The 22,223-nt window shown below is 32.9% G+C and overlaps 3 protein-coding genes across 3 annotated transcripts; 2 read left to right on the forward strand and 1 right to left on the reverse strand.

Annotated features, from left to right (window-relative positions):
• Positions 1-1,210: 1,210 nt before the first annotated feature.
• LOC106169917 (PITH domain-containing protein 1) lies at positions 1,211-4,145 on the forward strand. The gene is made up of 6 exons (XM_013549586.2): positions 1,211-1,434; positions 2,090-2,133; positions 2,298-2,375; positions 2,796-2,900; positions 3,244-3,352; positions 3,630-4,145. Exons 1-6 carry the CDS (start codon positions 1,231-1,233, stop codon positions 3,729-3,731), a joined length of 642 nt encoding a protein of 213 aa, XP_013405040.2. The 5' UTR covers positions 1,211-1,230; the 3' UTR covers positions 3,732-4,145.
• Positions 3,683-7,294, reverse strand: LOC106169916 (large ribosomal subunit protein uL15m). The gene is made up of 4 exons (XM_013549585.3): positions 7,135-7,294; positions 6,242-6,396; positions 5,621-5,786; positions 3,683-4,832 (listed from the first exon to the last, which is right to left on the reverse strand). Exons 1-4 carry the CDS (start codon positions 7,237-7,239, stop codon positions 4,359-4,361), a joined length of 900 nt encoding a protein of 299 aa, XP_013405039.1. The 5' UTR covers positions 7,240-7,294; the 3' UTR covers positions 3,683-4,358.
• Positions 7,295-8,094: 800 nt separating this feature from the next.
• On the forward strand, positions 8,095-21,657 carry LOC106169883 (uncharacterized). The gene is made up of 22 exons (XM_087015263.1): positions 8,095-8,275; positions 8,691-8,837; positions 9,260-9,334; positions 9,607-9,676; positions 9,909-10,005; positions 10,221-10,361; positions 10,932-10,975; positions 11,141-11,264; positions 11,630-11,702; positions 11,996-12,078; positions 12,295-12,396; positions 13,796-13,886; positions 14,104-14,169; positions 14,962-15,031; positions 15,207-15,306; positions 15,541-15,678; positions 15,798-15,859; positions 16,143-16,224; positions 16,356-16,428; positions 16,667-16,749; positions 17,705-17,833; positions 18,644-21,657. The coding sequence occupies exons 2-21, from the start codon at positions 8,756-8,758 to the stop codon at positions 17,807-17,809; spliced, it is 1,761 nt and encodes a 586-aa protein (XP_086871389.1). The 5' UTR covers positions 8,095-8,275; positions 8,691-8,755; the 3' UTR covers positions 17,810-17,833; positions 18,644-21,657.
• The last annotated feature ends 566 nt before the right edge of the window (positions 21,658-22,223 follow it).

The raw sequence follows: 22,223 nt of genomic DNA on the forward strand, positions 1-22,223 counted from the left end.
AAAGCATTATATGATAATATTTTGATAAACCGCAAGTCCAGTGATAAGAGAGAGGAACATCTGTTGTGTAAATAGAAGTAGAAATAAAGTGTTCAATAGTTATTGATCCAGGCAGCTTTTAGTACCAGGGAAACTTGCTCAGCAACGCTCGCCACAGATGTCAGGTTGAACCAATTGAATCCATCGACACATAAGTAATAAGTTAAAGGGATAATAACTCTTCGTATGATATCTATATTTCACAATAAAAACATTGTGAATAACTCATAGAAATATAATAATATATTGTTTTACCACAAAAACGGCAGTTATAGCTATTTTTCTGATATCTGAGCTTGTCTCTAGACCACGTGACCTCCATTGATGGCTATACTCTTTTAAAATCTCTTAAGAGATTTTAACAAAAAACCAAACTTCTTAGAAAAAAACCAGGGACTAACTTTGAATGTAAAAATGGATTCATTAACCTTTGGTAAGTATGGGAAAATTGTTGTTTACTCCAGGAAAATTATTTTTTTGGCCGAAACGAAGAGTTATTATCCCTTTAACTTGTAAAATGCTATATAAAACAGTCTCCCCGAGTCTTTTGTATTCACTGTAATGTTGATTATTTTTTACGGACGCGGAAAAAGTGCGGTGGCGGATAGGAGATATTCTTATTTTACTGCACAATAGGGTAAATTAAAAAGGGAATAGTAAACAAAAATGCGCGCACATTATGTGAGATTGATTGTAAACTGCTAACTTTCACCTTGAGCAAGTTAAAGATAAAAAGTCAATTTCAGATTAAAAAAAAAAAAAAAAAAGAAATCGAATTTGTTGATGATTTTAAGAAATGTCATCAAATGGAAATGTTCCTATAATGGATGGTCTTTTATTCCTTCCCTATTTTGTCACCGTCATCACCTTTTAATCCCTAATCCCCACGAAAATGCAGCACGCAAATGAAATGTACAGCTGCCTCGTTGCATTTGGTGTGACTCTTGTGACTCTCTGAATGCGTTATCGCAGTTTATTTTATAACTGACTGGTTCTCTAAAAGTTCGACCCCGATTTGCTTTTTTCTTTTCCTTTTATATAACCACAAGAGAGTAAAATACAATAAAAGACTGTTTCAGACCATATTAATGTAATTTACGTCAAACATATTCTTTACATATATATATATATTTGTTGTGTAAGATATACTGCAATTAAAGCAAATGTTACTTGGAACAGTGTTTCTCATTAATGATGTCTGGACATGGTCATGGACACAGTCATGGCAGCGGTGGATGCGATCACAGTGACGATAAGTCTGGGATTGACAGGGGAGCAGAATTTAGTCTGTACATGAAAATAGATTTAGACAAGGTTCAGTGTCTCAACGAACAAATTGACGGGTCTGGCAAAACAGTCTTCAAGCCATGGGACCAAAGGCTAGATAAAGAAAGGGTACCCCGCAAGCAGTACTCAGTTTCAATTGGTTTAAGTAATATGATCTTAATTACATTAAATTTACAGAAGTCGATGTGATCTCTAGGGGGTAACTGAAAGATGAATGTGACAGCATAAACAAAAACTGATAATTTTTGCTATCTATAATGGTAAAGTTAACAGTGCCATTGTCCAATCGATTCAGTTGATTGGTCGATTTTGATTGTGAATCAAATACCCCATTCACACTAGCACTTTTAACCGCAGTCAAGGCCTGACCTCGGTCCTATTGCGGTTAACTTTTCTAATGTGAACGGACAACATAGCCCTGACCGCGGTCGAAATAAACCCAGATTGGGAGGTGGGTATAATCGGAGTAAACTCCTGACTGCGGTCAAGACCGAATGTCTACATATGAAGTGCACACGCACAAGTGTACTGTCATTTGAGCTCCCGCCAAGTTGCACAGATTCTAGTAAGAGCGCATGCTTGACAAGAAGTGCTGAGATTCTACCGCTACTGATCGCTGCTGGTGTCCGTGTGAACGCGGTTTGGACGCGGTTTGGTTGACCGTGGTTTAATCGGAGTAAACTTGACTGCGGTTAAAGTTCTTATGTGAATGGCCTAAATAGACTATTGGTTTAATTGAGCTTAACCACGTTTAACGTTACAGGTTGTGGAAAGCGATGCGGATGAAGAGCTCTTATTCAATATTCCGTAAGTACATCAATTGAATTTACGAAAAATGTAAAGTATGTAGTGTTCTTCATGCCAATATAATCAAGGTTATTCAGTTCTTCTATACTTCTTCTATACATTTCAATATTTTGCTTGATTTTTTCTTGAATAGTTCAATCTTAAAACCACTGAGTATCTTTCAGATTCACTGGCAATGTGAAACTGAAAGGAGTGATCGTGATAGGTGGAGAGGATGATACACACCCATCCTCCATGAAGCTGTAAGTATGTAGGTATATACCAGTATTTGTAACTAAAAGAAAATGATAAACTGACTGGATAGTTGTATGTCATTATGTAATGAAGACAAATAAAACAGCTCAGTCACTGCTTTTACCTTCTTAAAATATGACTAGTATGTTAAATTGAAAGTTTTTACTGTATTATTGTCAAAAATATTTAAAAGAAAGTGACAGAAAGACAGTATTATTTTCCCCTCCAACCTCTGATGAAAATGAAAATAGTTCATTATCCCTCATCCTGTTCATACACAAACACAACCAAGTAAGATGGAGGTGGTCAATACCTGTAACCAAATAACCAAGATTCAAGTTAAACATAAATCCGTTGCACATTTTGAAAAGAAGATGGAGACGTGGCAGGTTATTTTTATTTATTTATTATAAGTATCACATTTCCAGGTACAAGAACAGACCTCAAATGTCATTTGATGACACAGGTGTAGAGGCAGATCAGGAGTTCCAGGTGACACCAGATTCCACAGGAGTTGTAGAATATCCAACAAAGTCAGTTCACAGTAATCTTATTATATCAAGCTATAACCTTTACATAATAATTATATACACAAGGGTGGTTTGTGGAGACTGTGCTGTTGCTCATAATTTTAACATGATACAAAATCACAGAATGAGGATTTTTGTGCAAATAGCTAGCATGACAAAGGACCAGCAATAAAATTTGTTTGAAAATTGATTGGGTTTTGATGTTTTCAGCAAATTTTTCAAAGCGAATTGCTTTTTTTAAATAATTTTATGCTATTTTTAATATATATTAACAAATTTAGTAGTACCACACAAAAAAAACTTGGAATTGTGAAAATAAAACTGACATATTTTATCTCCATTTCAGAGTTGTTAGATTTTCTTCTGTGACCCATCTAACCATTTATTTCCCAACAAATTTCGGTGCTGATACAACCAAAGTTTACTACATTGGGCTTCATGGAGACTTCACCGAGGTTGGTACAGCATAGGTTGTCACCAGAATATTAAGTCACATTTCTTTTTACAACGCACAATTATGCATTTATTTTTTTGGTTTTTGTGACTGGAAAGATTTTTAAAATAATTTCACTTGGTTGGAATATAATGCCTTCTATGGAGCAAGTTAAAAAAAGTCGACATCTCTTTTGCATTCAGTCTATATATATATATATATATATATATATATATATATATTGGGCATTTAGCAGACCTTTTCTTTTAACAATGTTATTTTCTTTTCATTTATTACAGGCACAAAGACAAGAGATTCTCATAACCAATTACGAAATAAGACCGAATCCAGCTGATCATAAAGTAGACTCTTTTAATCCAATGAGCCATGAAATACAGTGATTGCATTCACATCTGGTACAAACCACTTGTGACCCAGTTATCACTAAATTTGGTTCTACTTAACTGCATTACTAAGCTGCTAGCACTTGCAATCTTTTTGCATTAAGAATTTGCAAAAGTTTGTGTGGTGCTGCCTATGTGCCAGATGCGGACTAAGTAGATGCCCAAATTGAAATTTGGCTTTCAGCAGACCTACAATTTCGCTCAATCTGCTCACTTCATTTTCATTTACAATAAATAAAGAAAAAAAAATTAAAAATAAATAAAAAATTTGGTGTGCACATTACTGCTTCTGCCGATGTTATATTCTGGTAACTGGTGCAATGTATGGAGATGTGGTGAAACTATCATAATGTAATAATTAAATCAAGTGTTATCAAAATAAACCACTTTTAAGAAATGTATATTTAAACACATGGCATGGGATTAACTTCAGGTATTACCACATGCTATGAAAATACTGCCATTTTCTATGACTTTTGCTTCAGTGGGGCACTCTTTATCTACAAATTGTTCAGCAGACAGTTAAACTAAAAGTGCAACCCCACATTAAATATTCCACAATTTTTATCATTTTAAAACTTAATAAATTTGCCACAAGTTCCTTGATGTTTGATGTGATACACATCACACAGATTTTGCTTCCAATCTGTCTTCATAATATTGTTTAATTTCTGGATCTTTAGGCTTGAGAATGACCCGATCTCTTAAGTTCACAACCCAGCCAGGTTGAAGTCCATAGAATACTTGCCTGGGGTCTTTCCTCAGTAATAACATTTCATTGTAAGGTACTTCTGGGAGAGAATATCCATACTTTTGTGAAAGTTCAAAACGTTCTTTCTTGATCAGATCTGGATCAGACAAATAACCCCTGTTCTTAGGATCACTATAGTAGTCTAACAATTCCATGGGAGGGAGCTTACAGCGTGGTATAGGAACTCCCCTTTTGAAAAAAGTTACGGGATTTACCAGAGCCCGCAAACTTTCTGGGTCATAAAAACGCGTTGTGATGACACCTCCTCTACTCTCAACTGCTGCAATGGCCGCCTCACTGGCCCACTGGACCTCGATGTTTATTTGGGCTTGGAACAGATCAAAACCCTGAATGTAGAGATAATTGTAATCAACATTTAAAGATACATGTTCAGTGAGTACTCTATCAAATTATTGCTGCTAAACCTAAACAATGCCACAATACAGCTTTCAACAGTATAATTTATCAATTCCCTGACATATCAAAAATTATATTTGCACACTTTCTGTGCTTTATGGACTGAAGGGAATATAAGTAAGTCAAATTTACAATCAGAAATAAGAAGAAAATGCAATTTTCATTTTTTTCTGGTGCTCAAGAGATTCTTATATGAATAAAGTAATTTTTCTTTAATCAACAGCTAATACCTCCAATATTTCAATGTCTCTCAGAGCATCTTCATCAGGGAATATTGGAGGTAATATATTAGCTGTCAACATTAGCTGTTGATAGAAGAAAAATTACTCTGTTCTTATAACATAACACAACTAATGAAAATCTTTTCTGATTTGCTCAAGATTATTATTATTATTATTATTTATTTATTTATTTTTTTTTGCATGTGGATTTTGTGTGTTAGAAACTGTTAACAGTAATTTATATCCTTTACAGGACATTGATTGTCACTTCAAACATGTCTTTAAGGATAAAGAAACATAATGAATGAATGAAGTGTGCACCAAACCATTCAGTTCTCTGGAGATGGGTGGTCAAAAATACAAATGCATGAAATAAGAGAACTTGAAAGCAACCTTAGGGCAAAAAAAAAAGTTAATGTAAACTACATTTCCATTTTCAAAATTGTACTCTTTTCTAATTATCTTTTTCCTTGTATATAAAAAACAATTATTCCAACCTCTTCAGTGAGATGAACTCCATAGTGCCTGAGGTCAACATCCATTTGATAGAGTTTTGTATTACACAGCACTGCTAGGTCTATGGGTTGGCTATCATCTATACGGTACAAGTCAATTGCCCTCTGGAGCTGCAGCAGGGAGAATGGAGGATATTCTTTCTTTAAGCTAGAAGGTTAAATTGATAAGTCACCATCTTGACCAAAACAAGAGTAAAACTGAAATTGATTTAGACAAAAATTTGAAATAAAAAATATATGAATTTCCAGACCAACATTTTTCTACAACTTACAATTACATAACTGCATTCTGAACTCTAAAATTCCCTTTAAATAAAAATTGACAGTCATAATTAACATTTGGTCTCAGCAAAATGAACAGTTCCAATTTTAGGATTTCTACAACTTCACTGACTATAAAAATGCAATTAATGAGCAGGAATGTTATTTCATGACTAAATAAGTTTCAAAAACCTTTCTACATTAAAGCAGTAAAAAAGGAAGATTAAAGAAAATGAAGATCTTCTATATTTAGTTCACAGAGCCAAATTCAAAATGTGTAAGAAAAGGGATTCAATATTTTACAGATGCAATTCTTCAAAGTGAAAAATTACAGTAACTTACAAGTGTCCTTTGTAATACGGTTCCTTGGGTATTCTCAAATAAAATGGGGAATTTCCACCTTCAAAACCCAAACGGGGTCGATTATTTCGTTGCCCTTGTCCTTTATTTCCTCGACCACATTTGTCGCCTCCATGCTGACCTCTCCTCATCTTAGACTGGGAATGCACAAAGGTTCAAAGTTAAACATTTTCAAATGTTTAATTACTATCTAACTATATCGATGTGTTGATGCTTTGAGAAGATATCTTTTCCTTATGTTTCTTAATAAATTAATTTTACCAATTTCTTTCTACTGTTTATGAGTTTAATTATGTTACACAGCATTATGAATGATCAAGAACCTGACCCCATTGGGGAGTTGTCTGTGGAAGTGTTTACCTCAGTTTTCAGCCTTACATGTAAGGCCAAAGGCTGAGGCAAATGGTACTTGTAGTGTGTACTTTAACGCATCATTGACAAGCTTCACCTTTTAATTTATATTAAATTCAATTAACATTTGATGCACATAAAATTGAGCGCAGTAAAAAGCCATTTGTTACTGGTACTGGCAGTACCACTCCTACTAGTCCTTGGCAATAGCAGTAGATCTATTACTAGTAGTACTAGTGTTACGTACACTTAAAATTGAGCGCAGTAAAAAGCCATTTGTTACTGGTACTGGCAGTACCACTCCTACTAGTCCTTGGCAATAGCAGTAGATCTATTACTAGTAGTACTAGTGTTACGTACAGCTTAAGTCAAGAAGTCAAATACATGTATGATGTACTGTACTCGACATGTCCCGCTATCATACTAGGCTACCTATATTGAATGTCTACAGACGGCTACCTAATCAACTGATTTTACCTTTTACCAATTATATTGAATAATGTTCGCAATTGCTTTAAACACACCTTTCTTCCTTTTGAAGTGTTATCTTTTACGTTCGTAATTTGTACACGAGGCATTTTCTTTATCATGCGAATGGCCTTTTCAACGCCGCTCCACATGTTCGCCATTTTGGAACAGAAGTTGCGTGCTCAAATTTAAAAGCGTTAAAATATTAAAACTCAAATTTAGAATTTAAAGCACCAGGTGCTACAAGCACAGTGAGAATGTTCCAAAATAAGTAATTTTTATTGCTATGCAAAACCCAAACTGTGACATTGTTTTATCTGGTGATATATATTTACTATCAATTTTTTAGCTTGCGCTTGAGCTGTTCAACGTTTTAGCGCCACCCTTGAAATGGAAAATTTAGGGATGACCCATGGCACTTGATTGTTTATCTGAACGAATAATAAGATACCAGAAATAACATGAAACCATTATTGTGAATTCACGACTTGATTAATTCGATAATAACTCAATCAAAGATAGCCAAACGTGTTGCTTGAAGTTGAAATATTTTTAATGTCAGCATATAGAAGGATATCTTATATATGTGAAACCCAAAATTTGGTGTAAACTGCAAAACTAAAATTTAACCCTACTTTCAACCTTGATAATACAAAATTATCTCTTTTTTTTTTAATTAAGTGAAATATTCCACCTGTTTTAGAACAAGAAAAACTCCACAGAGCCTATGGCGAATGTTTCAGACTGTTGGTTTTTTATTTTTGAAGTAAAATTTGTTTGTTTGTTTGTTTAAAGCTCCTTCACTGAACGGGGCCGTAGCAATAGTCCGAAGGTTAAATAGTCCGAAGGTTCATTGGTCCGAATGTTCGCTATAGAACCTTCGGACCAATGAACCCTTGATTTAAAAAAACGATGAAAAAGTTACCATTTTTCGGACCAATATGAACCTTCGGACCAATGAACCTTCGGACTATCGAGACGCCCCCCACTGAACCATACCCAAGCAAATTGTAAAGATAAGCTTTCGACCAAATTTGACATCCAACAGTGAAACTGATTGTTATCTTTATATGTTATCACTTGTTTATATAACTCAGCAATCAGTACTGGCTGGGTTAATATATATTATATTATAAATATACGTATATACGTCATGACTGGAACAGCATGTTGAGGATCTGGTAGTAGGACAGTCGGGTAACTTCTCTTTTTAAGCGCACTTAAATTTATAATGTTAATATACAGCACATGTTGATCAGCACATGTTGAAGGGGGGGGGTATAGATGCAAAGACGCCCCTCCCCCCCCCTCTTGGCATGGGATTTTGGGCACGCTGAAGGGTCTCCCAAAAATTGGTATTTTAGAGGACGAATGGTGCCATTTGGTATGGTTTAGAACTGTGATTTAGCTAGTCAAAATTTTCATTTCAAGAGGGACCATTGCTGTGAGTGTTTTCAGAAATCAAAGGGGACTCCCCTGACACCCCCCTAAATCCGCCACTGTTAATTGTCTTCTCTTTACTCAAGAAGATAAAACTGAATTTAGTTAATTAAAAGGACATTTTGAATTTGTCATTAGTCTAATTCAGGTATCTTTCTTTCTGCTATATTAGAGATAAAGTTTATGGGTCCTAGTTTTGTAAGAGAGGTGCATGGGAAGGATCACTAAAATAAAACCATGCAGCAGGACTCTACAACTCACGGAAATGGATCAACGGCGATTGATGCCAGGTTCTCTGCAAGCTTTAAATTACCACAGTGTGAGCACCAAAAATCTTTATGTCATATTTCAAAAGCACAATTTTGTTTTTGGTTTGGTATCCTTTAGATTCATTTAAAATTTCATATCATTCCAGAACTATAGATTTTAACTTGTATTATGATTCAACTGCATAACATTCAGTCAATGAAATAAGTAATTGTCTCCAAAAAACACTTTACCTACCAATATTTATTGAACATGATGATACATTTACTAACATTTTAGTGATGATAATCACTTACTTTGGAACAAAATATTTGTGACTCAGATAAGTTGGCAATTTTGGTTCACAGGTCTACCCACAGCCAATGACATATGTACATGTTTCATTCCAGGTAAAATGTTAGTAAATAGAAATCCCCTGGATGAACAATAATGTTTATTATTAATGTTATGTGTGTGTGTGTCTTTTTTTTTCAGCAAATGTGACAAGGAATGATTTTTCCAGCCTTGCACAGTCCATTGGAAACAATACTCAAAAAATTTCATACAACAGTAAGAAACTCGCTCTATCATCAAATTTGTTTTCTTTTATTTATCTTACTCTGTTACTCAGTCTATATTATCCATCATCACCTTTTATGATGCATTACGCAATTCTGATATTTTCATTCAGCTACATTTAAAGCAAATATTGAGAAAATATATATGAATATGCCATAGATGATGACTGCATGATAGTGTATAAAGTGCATTGCATTAGGTGACATCATTTCATTGACCCAATGTTGATTTGTCCAATATCATAGTTACTCGTATTGTTTCAGCCACACAGCTTAGAAAATATGTTGATCAGCTGGGCACTGAGGCTGATACTGAGCGCATGCGGGAGAAACTGTAGGTTTAATCTCTTTATATATCAAAGGTGGAGAAAACATTCTATTGTCCATAGGAAAATCTTTTCTGTATGCGGTGTTTTTAATAACTGGATTACAGCAAATTTAATAATGTTACATCTGTATCAATTATTTAATAAACCTTCACTATCATTTGCATCATGTATTTATTTAAAAAGATAATAATTAAGCACTCATTTGAAAAAAAAGTAAGAGTTTCTTCAAATTTGCAGACACCGACTTCAAAATGTTAATAACCAGCTGGCCAAAGACACAAACGAGATCTTTAAACAAATCAGTGACCTCCCAGTTGGTGACCAGAAAGAACAGGTTGTCAATTGATAGGCCCTATAGATTTAAAAAAAGACACAATTGTGGTATATGGTAATTATATTAGAGATAAAGGTTTTCCAAAGTAAAATGGCACTACATTCTAAGATAAAAGGAAAAAAGGATGAATTGAAATTGACCCTGTATTCAATCAGTTATCTTGTATTGAGACTATGCTTGATTCTCATTGATTATATTATTACTTTCTTATTTAGCAACACAGGAAAATTCACATAAGAAGATTAAAAGAGGAGTTTTCAGCTGTTTTGCAAGAATTTCAAAAATTACAAAGGGAAGCCACAGGAAAAGAGAAAGAAAGTGTAGCAAGAGCAAGAGTAAATTCTGACTTTGGGCCAGTAAATAATTTTTTACCTTTCAACCAGTCCTTTTTAATATATGATAATTAAGATCTGAATGATCTGAAATATGTCTTAAAATATGGCACTCTAAGCCAGCTTGTTAACATACCAGTGCATCACTGATGTATTTCTTGTAGTCTGGCCTATAGCTAATACAGGCCTTATAAACAGATTAGGTGTTTACTAACACAACCTGCAGATATTTTAGCACCAACAACCACCAAACCCACAAATTAACCAGCACTACCATAGCGGTTGAATGTTAGTGCTAGGTATCACTCTGTTAGTGCTAAATAATTTACTGTGTTGGTTAATTCATCGTTAATATGGGCGTTAAGATCTGTGGGTAGTGTTACTGTAGTAAACGCCTAATCCGTTTATAAATTAAGCCTGTTAAATACCAAGACAATTATGTTACTAGTTGGTTATTAGTCAACTACTAGTTGATTGTTCTCGTGTTATCCATGTACTGTTGATTTCTTTTTAAAGATGTTACACCTTCTATCATTGGTTTGCCAGTTTATTCATTTGCTTATCTTTTTTTCACATTTGTTCATGTGCAAATAGTCATCAATAACATGGAGCTATGCACCAGATGTGCCAGGTATACAGTAAGTTATTTACAATCATTTTTAAAGACATATTTCCTTAATTGATTATCAATGCTTATAAAGTGATGAAAAAATTCATGCAGTTACAAAGATGATAAAAAAGGAAAATAAATGAATGTAATAGTTTACAGCTGTAGTTTAATTTAAATTATTATTTACTTATAGTAGCAGTCCCCCAAGCACTAAGGACAGTTCACTACAACAAACTCAGCAACAAGTGTATGAAATAGAAGAAAGTGTTGATCTTGCAATTATTGAGGAGAGGGAAAAGGGAATTCAGCAGCTAGAGGTGTTTATTTTATTTTATTTTATGGTGTATTAACACTTCTATTTAATGTATATTTATTTTATGATTATTTATATTTATATATTTGTTTTAGTACTGGACATATCATGACAAATAAAAAAATGTATTGAACTTTTATATACAAAAGTCAAAATTTCATAGAATTATAATACATGTAGGTATATATTGGGTATTTTTTTAATCAGTACTTTGAACCTTTTTAATCTATCCAATATATATATATATATATATTATCCGCCAAGGAGGTTATGTTTTCACTCTCGGAGTGCTTTTCTAGTTATTTATTAATTTATTTATCCCTGTTTGTTTGTTTTTTTTTTTTGTTTTGTTTTTTTTTTTACCACCAGAAAGACATAAATGACATAAATGAAATATTCAGAGACCTGGCTCAGATGGTAAATGAGCAAGGAGAACAGATAGGTAAATTTTTCAAACCTTAAATAATGATGAAAAATTAATTGGCAAATATTTTAAAGAGAAGCAGTTGGCTTTAGTAGATACTTTTCATCATGACTGATGTTAATTATTATTCAAACAGTTTAGCAACATGTTGGCTATTTGCTAAAGGTGATTCTTAGATGCTTTTACCGTGCTAAATTTTTAATGAATATCATTTTTTTATTTTAAGAGAATCCTTTTTTTATTTTATTTTATTTATTTATTTATTTATTTATTTATTTATTTATTTATTTATTTATTATTTTTTTATGTAGATGTTATAGAAGAAAATGTGATTGCAGCGGCTGATAATGTAGAGGAAGGGGTAAAAGAGCTAAAAGAGGCCCAGTCCTTACAGGTACATTGTGGTGTGTTTGCAAGTTTTTATTGATTCAGATTTTGTTTACATTTCTTGTACATTTTTGTCTCTCCATTTAATCCACCCTTCCATCAATTTTACTGAAAATTGATTGGTTTTTTTTATTAATTCACATGCAAATATTTCAGAAGCTGTTAAATCCATTTAATATAATGACTATACATTTTACATATTTTCTTTCGTTTTGTATTTCAGGAGAAACTCCGAGCTAAGAAGTGTTGCATTATCATTACTTTAATCATAGTTCTGATAGCTGTAACGTTGGCAGTAGTTTTACCAATATTATTAACAAAAAAGAAATAAATTTTATATACACACTGGCACTTAATTTCTGAATGTGCTTTGTGTTTGACATGAAATAGGAAGTTATAAATGGAAAATTCTTCATTTTACCCAAGAATGATTAGTGCAAGTGTGAACTCAATTTTTTTTTTATTTGGACATAGTTTGAAAGCACAAATGGGCCTTAAAAATTGCCCCTTCCAATTAAAGATAAGTCATTAGTTATCTATATTTTTTTTTCTTTTTCCATCTGTTTCAACCTTTTTAGGAGGGGCAGTTTACAAGTGATTTTTAGCTTTTTATATAGTTAAAATAGTAATAATCTATGTACAAAAGAATTAATTAATATATGCATAATGCATGTTATCTGTCCCATGAAAAGAATTATATATTGTTTAAACATTACGACTAGGATGAATAAAATTTACAAACCAAATTCTTCAAGTCCTTGAGTTTGAGCTTTTTTGTAAATTATTCTGTCTTTTCGTTTGTGTATCTGCTTGAATACCTATATTTATTTATTTATATATTTATTTATGAAATATGCCAGGTTATTATTATTTTTATTTTTTTTTCTGAAAGAAACTAAAAATATTTTTAAGAATATGGCAGTTTTCATTAAAATTTTATAATATTCATTCAAATTCGTTTCAATTTGAAAAGGTGAAATTCTTTTTTTTTAATAAGACTGATGCGAGATTTTTTTTTTTTTTTTTTTTTTTTTTTTTTTTTTTTTTTTTTTTTTTTTTTAGCCGCCTTGGTTTTGTCTCATCTTGAAGGTAAGGATGACGTCACTTCCTGAAATGGTCTGATCACAGGAGGCTGAAGGTAGGCGGAACAAACGTTTTATCATAAGATTTTGATATTTCTGGTATGTGATTACAGATGTTTTTCTATATCAGTGCATGAATCGGCACACGTCTTGTTACTGAAATGTAAATATTCGTTCGTTATCTAGCTCTGGTCAATTATTATTATTATTAAATGACAAGCTCAACTTCACGTACCTTAGAATCTATCTGCTGGTGTTCGCACTGTGTTATATTGTCAAATTAGTGTACGCTGTTACCGTACTGACGTCGTTATCATTTCTAACGAAATAGAAAAACAATTGCAGTGACTGTCTCGCCCTTATTGTTAATCTATTTTAGTATGACCATGTGGTGAAGTATTAAAATGGAAATGATGTCATCATCATAGCTAGTGAAAGTGGCTTTCTATAGATCTACTGTACATGTATTATTATTAATAATCGTACTGGGAGCTAGGAATGGGATATAGTTTAATTGAGACAGGATTATGAAAAATGTTTTACAATAAATTGTAAGGATCTTTATTTCTATAGTATAAACACAGATGGTCTGTTTTAATCCTTTAAATTGTATGTTAAAGGTAGAAGAAATATAGATAAAAGGATACAAAGCAATCAGCATTCCAGATGGCTGCATCATATGGCAGAGGGACAGGGGGCTTTGAGTCCTACCAAGGAGGGGGAGGAGGTGGATGTAAGTTGATTCTTTCATGGTTAATTTTTCATAGCTGTAAGGTGCCAGTTTATATCCTATTTAATTGTTGTACAATTTCCCAAGTTTTTTTCCATTTGTTTTGTAAAGATAGATAATCATCTTGTTTTGCAAAACTATAGATCTACAGTGTGATAAATGTCATTTGTTTCAGTTTTCATTTCACAAGTTTTCAATGTGAAATTATTTTTACTTCCAGATGGAAATGACTACATGCGACTTACACAGAGCATCAGTAACAATATTCAGAAAATATCAAATAATGGTAAGTTTTTTTCCCACATGTTATATTTTCAGAAATTCTGGATTTATGCAATGGATATAGATTCTGAATTGTAGGATGGCAGTTTTAATAAGAAGTGTTTTATAAAGACTCAGATGGGTGCAAAACTCATATTAAAGTTTCAGGTGCTCCTTAATTGCACAATACAGCACAAATTAGCGCAACACAGCCCAATACACTTGAAAAACAAATGCAGTTGCAATTTAACAAAGAAAGCGATCTTTCCCGGCAAAATAGGGTGATATAAAAGCTGAATATTTGACTAGATTATTAATATCCTTTATATAACTTAACATGTGGGCACAAATTCTATATCGTCGGGTCGGCAGCCCTGTTGGTTTGTGGCTCTTCTTGACAATTTTTCCGGCCAAGAAGAGCCATTAGCTAACATGGTGGCTGACCCGAAGATGTAGAAGTTGTGCTGATTTGTTAAGTTACATCAATGTTATTAATTATTTAGTAATATATTTCACTCTTATATCACCCTATCTTATTAGGAATAACCGTTTCCTGTGATTATTGTGACTGAACCCTTTTTATTTTCAAGTGTATTTTGCTGTTTTGTTCTGTATTGCACAATTTAGGGATATCCTAAAGTTTCTATTGTTGGGTATAAAGGTTTTATTTACTTGAATACCTAAACAGTGTGTCAAATGTTTGGTACATATATCTTAATGATTGAAATAGTTATGTTAAAATAGTTATGTTAAAATAGTTCCAAATATTAACCATAAGAATTGGTATTGGAACTAAATGCTATGATTTAATCTTTAGTAAAGAACATACGAAGGATGGTTAATCAAATTGGAACACCACAAGATTCAGATCAGCTCCGAGATCGTCTGTAAGTTCTTTAGTTTGTACTAGCTAGCTTTCAGTGCCATTGGTATTTCTAATTATTGTACTTTATAATGTTTATATGAAATAAAATTTAACCTGTATTTGAATAATATAACAACATGAAGGATTTGAAAAACAGTTTGAGTTGTATAGTTGTGAACTAACTTGCGTCATTTCAGTCATGAAAGTCAACATCAGACGAATGATTTGGCAAAAAGCACTACACAATATTTCAAAGATATTAGTCATCTGCCAGTGTCATCAAATCAGTCAGATCAGGTATATTGTTGCCATTTAGATGTTCACCATTGTTGCATTGTTTAGTAAATAAGAAGTATGTATAATAGAAGAAGGAAATTTCCAAAATTTGGATTTGTTTATTTGGTTACATTGCATTAGTTGAAAAAATATATATTTGAATTTTAAAGCAGAAACATATATAAAAAATAAAATTTGAAGAGCATGGACACACAAAATACAGATATTTTAGACAGCTGATTATTTTTGTTTCAGCGTCAAAGAAAAATGCAAAGGGAACGCTTAATGGAGGATTTCACGTCACTGTTAAATGAATTTCAAACATTGCAAAGGGAAGCTGCAAATAAAGAAAAAGCCAGTGTTCGGCGTGCAAGAGCTGCTTCTGGACATGATGTAAGTTTTTTGAAAGTTTACAATCAAGCAGTATGTATACTTTTGTGTTGTTAAGACAATCATACAAATGTGAATGATTTGAATAATCAATTAAATGTCTTTCCTTTGTTGCTTTGTAGTCTGCATTTTTAGAAGGTCCACGAGAGCAACAAATTATAGATATTGGTGGAGGACCTCCTAGGTAAGGTGCAATATTTGATGATACATTTGTATTTACTTCTCTGTGCACTGTGTCTGGGATCATAATGATTACATAATTTCAATGTGGAAATGGGTGTATGGTAGGCTGAATTGTAAATTTGTAATTTTCTTTATTTATACATACTTTTTTTAAAAGATGTGTTGTCATTTCTTAATTTATTTTTCTTTTTTGTTGAATGAAATTGTGCACAATGGATTAATTAGATAACTTTAATGCCATTAAGGCAGAAGAATAAAGACATAAAGATTTTTTTCTTTTGTAGTAGACAGCAAACACTGCAAATGGAAGAAGATGTGGACCTTCAGTTAATTCAGGAAAGAGAAACTGCCATTAAACAACTTGAGGTAAAGACTAATATTGGCAAAATGATAAATCTCAAAATAAGATCTTTTCTGTGTATTGTGCTGAAAGATAGGAAAATACTTAAAAGGGAGATTTTAGAATGGAATGACAGTATGATTTTTCTAAACTTCAGAGTGACATAATGGATGTCAACCAGATTTTCAAGGACCTTGGTATGCTGGTTCATGAACAAGGAGAAGTAATTGGTAAGCTGTTACATGGTTGTATATAATCTATAAAATTTCATTTACAACTGAACATGTTTGATATGAGAGAAAAATTTTTTATGTCAACCCCTTATGTTTTACTCCCTATACAATTAGGAAAATGTTATATTTCTGTCATGTAGATCTGTAGAATTTAACACTCTTTTTAGGATGTTTAGCCTTCTTCAAAATTGAAAAAATAAAAAATTAAAAAATGAGTTTTCACATTACTCTACAGATAGTATAGAGGCCAATGTAGAATCTGCTCAGATCCAAGTAGAAGCAGGAACAGAACAACTGGCAAAAGCAAGAGATTACCAGGTACAGTATGTTAAAGATTTTCCTTCATATTCTGGCTCTTTTTTTTTAAGCATAACTGCTTAATTTTACCAAGTGTCCATCTTGTGCATGGTTAAAGATTTTAAAGGCATGCATTTGGGAGTGGGTGGCAGGTAGGTCTTAATAATTTATTGCCCTGTCTTTTGTAAAATTGGTGATGTTCAAATTTTAGAAAAATATATTTTTTAAACTTTGCTTTGTTTGTTTTGTTTAGTTGTTTAGTGGCCCTGTTTATCCCTGCATTTTTGTGATAAAAGTCAGGGATCATGTTATCCTGACCGTCTGTACAACTGTGCATTAGAAATTTCAGCCATCTCCTACTAGATCATTGGAGTAAAGAAGTTTACACCTTGGGGATTGATAGACCTGTCATATCAGGGATGTGCATGGGCACTAAGGAATTTTAGTGTGCGTGGGGGTTGGTTTGTCCCTGGGTGGTAGTTAATTCTTTTCAAATTATCATTGCTGCTATCTTTTCCTAGACCACCAGTGAGGAAGTTTTAAGGGGATTGATAGACCTATTATCAGGGATGCACATGGTCACTAAGAATTATTGTGTGCCTAGGGGTTTTTGGGCTGTCCCGGGGGGGGGGGGGGATTCTAAATTCTTTTTACATTGCATTTTCTGCTAACCCTCCCTAGACCATTAGAGTGAAGAAGTTAAAACTTTTGAGAATGATAGACTTATCATCAGGGATGTGGATGGGCCAGTTATAATTTATGTGTGCCTGATATTGGGCTGTTATTATGAAGATAAAGCATCTAGGCATTGTCATTCATACATGTATCAAGGGAATGGGGTCCCTGAAGGTAAACTACTCTCTACAAGTGGGGAAGTGCAGGGATATGCAATGACTACCAGTCAACACTATCTATGATCTATTTTACATCTGCTTCTTGGTATTCATTTTTATTCCTTTCAATTGTCTTATTTCAGTCCAAAGCAAGAAGGAAGAAATGTTGTCTGATTACAATATTAATAGTTGTTCTAGCTGTGATAGCTTTAATCATTGGTCTTTCTGTGGGACTAAAAAACAAATAGGATGGCTGTTATCTGTTACAGTAGGTCTGTTTTATTATTATTATTATCATTATTCTTATTTATTTATTTATTTATTTATTTATTTATTTATTTATTTATTTGCATTATATCTGGTGGATGAAAATGAATTAATTGAATACTAGCCTATGGTATTGATACTGAAAATTTGGTTTAAAGGCATGAGTTTCACAAAAAAGTCATGGTCCAACAATTTTATGCCATAATTAAGTTTTTCATGCTCTGACCAAATTTTATGGTTGGGACCATTTTTTACACCCCATAAATGAGGAAAAGGTATGATCCTTATTGTAGCAAAAGCTTGAGTCATATACCTATATAGAGGTGTAATTCAGTTTCACTTCATCACGCATTTTGTTACCTCATAATAGAGCATGGAAATATTCCAAGTTTTATGTGTATTAAATATTTAGGTGCTTTTTAATTTTTTGAATTTGTTAGTATATAAAGAATAAATTTAAACTATTTGAGCTTGACTACAGCAGTAATAGATTGCCCTTCTTTGATAAGAACAGTAGGATTTCATATAGCTTAGCTGTAGTCATGTAAATTGTGAATGTACCCTGACAGTAACATACCAAATAAATTGAAATTAGATTGTCTGTACTGTTTTTGTTTTCTTGCTTGCTGCCATTTCATTTCCTGTGGCTCTGTTATCTATATTAAAATTTGAAATAATGTATTCTCATACATAGTGTATTTTGCTGGAATATTAGAAGGCAAGGATATTGTTTAGAATGAATTTTATAAATAATATCACACTAATTTTGGCTCATATAAATATATTCATATATGTTTTTTATATATATATTTCAGAAGCAAGTTCGCAGACGCTATTGTTTCATTGCAATTGTAGTGGTGGTTTCTATTTTGCTCCTTACCCTGATCATCTGGCTAGCCACTGGGGCACACACTTGAATGAACAGGAGGTGACCACTGCAGCTGGCTACTTGACCAGCCATAGTGCACATATGCATATAATTTAGTTGGGTTTCATCTAAATCACTATGAACGACAGATTTTTTGCAAAGTATAATGTGAATCATAAGATGACATTAAAAGAAAAAGATTACTATGGTATTGTTAAAGTGCAGATTGGAAACCACTTATAATAATGTAAAGTATGTATAATTTTTTGGTATAGTCAACATGATCTTTCTCACATAGAATTAAATTGACACCTTCAGGGACATAGTTTTCTAAAAGAGTGGGACCTCATTGAAAGAGGATAATGAATTTTTATATAGATAGTCAGTCTATGCCCAAAACTTTTTAGACTACAAGTCCTTTGAGCTAGCAGACTCTCAAACTTTACTAGCCCGAACCAAAAAACACTAGCCCAATTTAAATAATCATTTAAAAAGTTTAAGCAGATGTTGTAAAGAGTTTTGGTACCATACTACTTTCTTATAAACCTTATTATAGAAGTAGAGCAAGTGAATAACAAAGTCAATCAGGTTAATTTCCAGTTGATGGGGTGGTAAAATTAATTAAAAATATATTTAATTCTTTTAATATTGAAAAAATTCTTTTTTTAAATTTGTAATACTGAATATAGTTACCCTTACTTTTCATATTTTATAACATCTTTTTTTCCCCATTTTTTATATGCAATCAAAATCTTTTTTTAAAATTCCTATTCTTTTTATTGACAATGACTCTTTTCTGACAATTTATTTCCAATTACATCGGTATATAATGCCACTTCTAATTTAAAATACATAGGTGCTGTAAGGGTAATTAAACAAACGTCTTACAATTTTTTTGGTTACAATTCTTTTGGTTATATATTTGTAAAAACAACTTTTCAAGGACTTTACCAGGACAAAGTGTGGAGGGGTAGCCATTACATAAACCGAACTATCCCACATTGTCAAGAATAGTTCATAGGGTATTTATGCAACTGCCAGGGTCTTATTGTTTTTAAAAGGCAATAAGCGAAGGAAAATGTATTTAGGCATGGATATTAAAATTATAGATAAAAAATATAAAGAAAAAAGGAAATAGAATACTCCACCCCTCAGTCTGCTAAGTGGTCCTAACCCAGGCCTACCCAACTACCAGACTCGGCACCTACGGATCCAGAATAAACCGGTATATCAGACCACACTACCCGTTTTCAAGGTGTGTGTCAGATCGCATTACAGAGTATCATACCCCATCACAAATTTTGTAGGCCTACCTGTCATCCGGGTATCGCGCCTCGTTTTCGTCAAGTAGGAGTTGTATGAATGCAACAACATGGTGACAGACGGTAGTCTGTGAAAAAATCGCATAATTTTATTTAACCCCCGACTGAATATGCTTCCGCTATCAAAATTAGGTATACTTAATATATAAGTTTGCAAGTTCTTATTTACAAAACATCATTGGCTATGTTCGAACCTAAATTTTATGTTAAAAAATTGTGGTATTGTTAGATTTTTTGCATAAACAGGGAAAATTGCAGCAGCGCATGAATCTAGATGAGATGCACTACTTTCCAACCCCGCTTAGGATCATGGCTATCACATAGCACACCAGGCAAAATCGGTGTGATGGCTGATACTCTGTAATGCGATCTGTAACCCAAATGTTCTATGAGATTGCTTCGGAGACAGTGTTGTTTTGACAAAACCTGTTGCTAGTACTAAGGAATTCCGATCTGATCCAGTTTCTTGATTGACAGCAATTTGTAGTCATGACAACAAACTGGTCAAATAAAAAGATGCCGACACGCTGATCAGACAGACTGCTGCTATAAATAACTACAGTGAAGTTATTTATAGCAACTAATCTATATTCAGTAGTTAGAGCTAGGTGTGAGTTTTTTCAACTGAGAGGCATATCATACTATCTAGAAACGTCAAATTAGAGGCAGGGACAAAGAAGACTGGCGACTTATATTTTTGAAATCTTACTGAGTGTTAAAATAGGTGCAAAATTACAACTAGTTCGGGCTAGTGCTTTATATTATTTCAACTTTTTACTAGCCCGGTGCCACTTTAGAAGGGCTATTGCCTCGCAGACTGGATAGTGAACCTCTCTGTGAATGCCCCTTCCTCTCCAACATCTCTCATTTCACTTCTAGCAGTTGCTGTAGTGTTGCATTGAAATACACAAATATTAATTTACTTTACACTTTTTTTTTCTATCTATTTTTATTTTAGTTATGTAATGTATTTTTAGTCAAAAATAATGTAAATACACTGGTTCTTAAAAATACAAAATGTCATTGTAGTTTTGCATATAGGAATAATTATAATTAAAAACCCCATCAGAGTCTGCCAAGATCAATTGCAAACAGTTTACCCAGTAGAATATGGACAGTAATAACACAGCAATATTAATCTTTAGAATAGTTATGGTGCTGGGTAAATGTAACATCAATTTTGTGGAAAATTATCAGAATTTTTTGTCTTTCTATCCTTTTTAGGGGTAACTTAAATACCGTACTGCGTGTTTTCACCTGACTATTTTGAATAAAATTTTTTTATAATATGCGGTAAACTCTGCCAAAGCATTCCAATATGGTGGTTAGAGTCACGGAATAAAGTAATTGCCAATCGATTCTTGTTTGTACATATGACGTCAAGGAAATGAATAGTTATAAATCTACTGTCGTTCTAATATGTGTTGTACATAAAACTGTCACTATTGATGAGTAGAGTAATTCTCCAATGCGTCACTGTTTACTTGATATGTGTATATCTATGTTAAAACCATGTTTAATTAATTGTAACATGACACTTATTGTGTATGTAATTTATATCTTCCATTAGGACGAATAAACAAGCTTGTTCATGCAACCTTCTAACTTGGGTCGTTTCCATGAACGGTTTCAAAACCAAGCAGTTTCGATTTATTAATTGATGATACACATGTATGAGGTTTTGGATACGATGTGTATGGATATTGAACATAATCACAATCTCTCTTTATTCTGCAGATCAATATTTGTTCTTGGAAGAGAACGTTATGGACAGTTCCTTGTTCACGCGTTTCGTGACTAGTAAAAGCATCCATTTTTTTTATTATGAAGTGGATAGTAGGACAAATAATTTTGTTGAAGATGGCTTTAACGGGATTTTCCCGCAAACAGCATACCTGTCTCTTATCAGTTTTTAAAAGAAATGCATATCCGAGACTTGTATGTACGCTGTATCTCAAAAGAATTCTCTACAGCAGGGGTGAAAAATTTGTAATGTACACTTTGAAGGAGTTGCTCTCAAGTGACACATGTATGAAGAGGTGTGACTAATTTTTCTTTTGCCCTTTGAGTCGAGGGCCTGCCTCTAAATAAATACACGTAAGTTTTCATGTAATCATCGATCTTTGTTTTGCAAATGCTAGCAAAGTAAAAGTATGCCAATTAATTATTTACCAATGTACTTTTAAATGCCGATCCAAAAAGCTT

This window comes from Lingula anatina, chromosome 1 (assembly GCF_051362555.1).
Source record: "Lingula anatina isolate TDL-2025a chromosome 1, LinAna3.0, whole genome shotgun sequence".
Lineage (NCBI taxonomy): Eukaryota > Metazoa > Brachiopoda > Lingulata > Lingulida > Lingulidae > Lingula > Lingula anatina.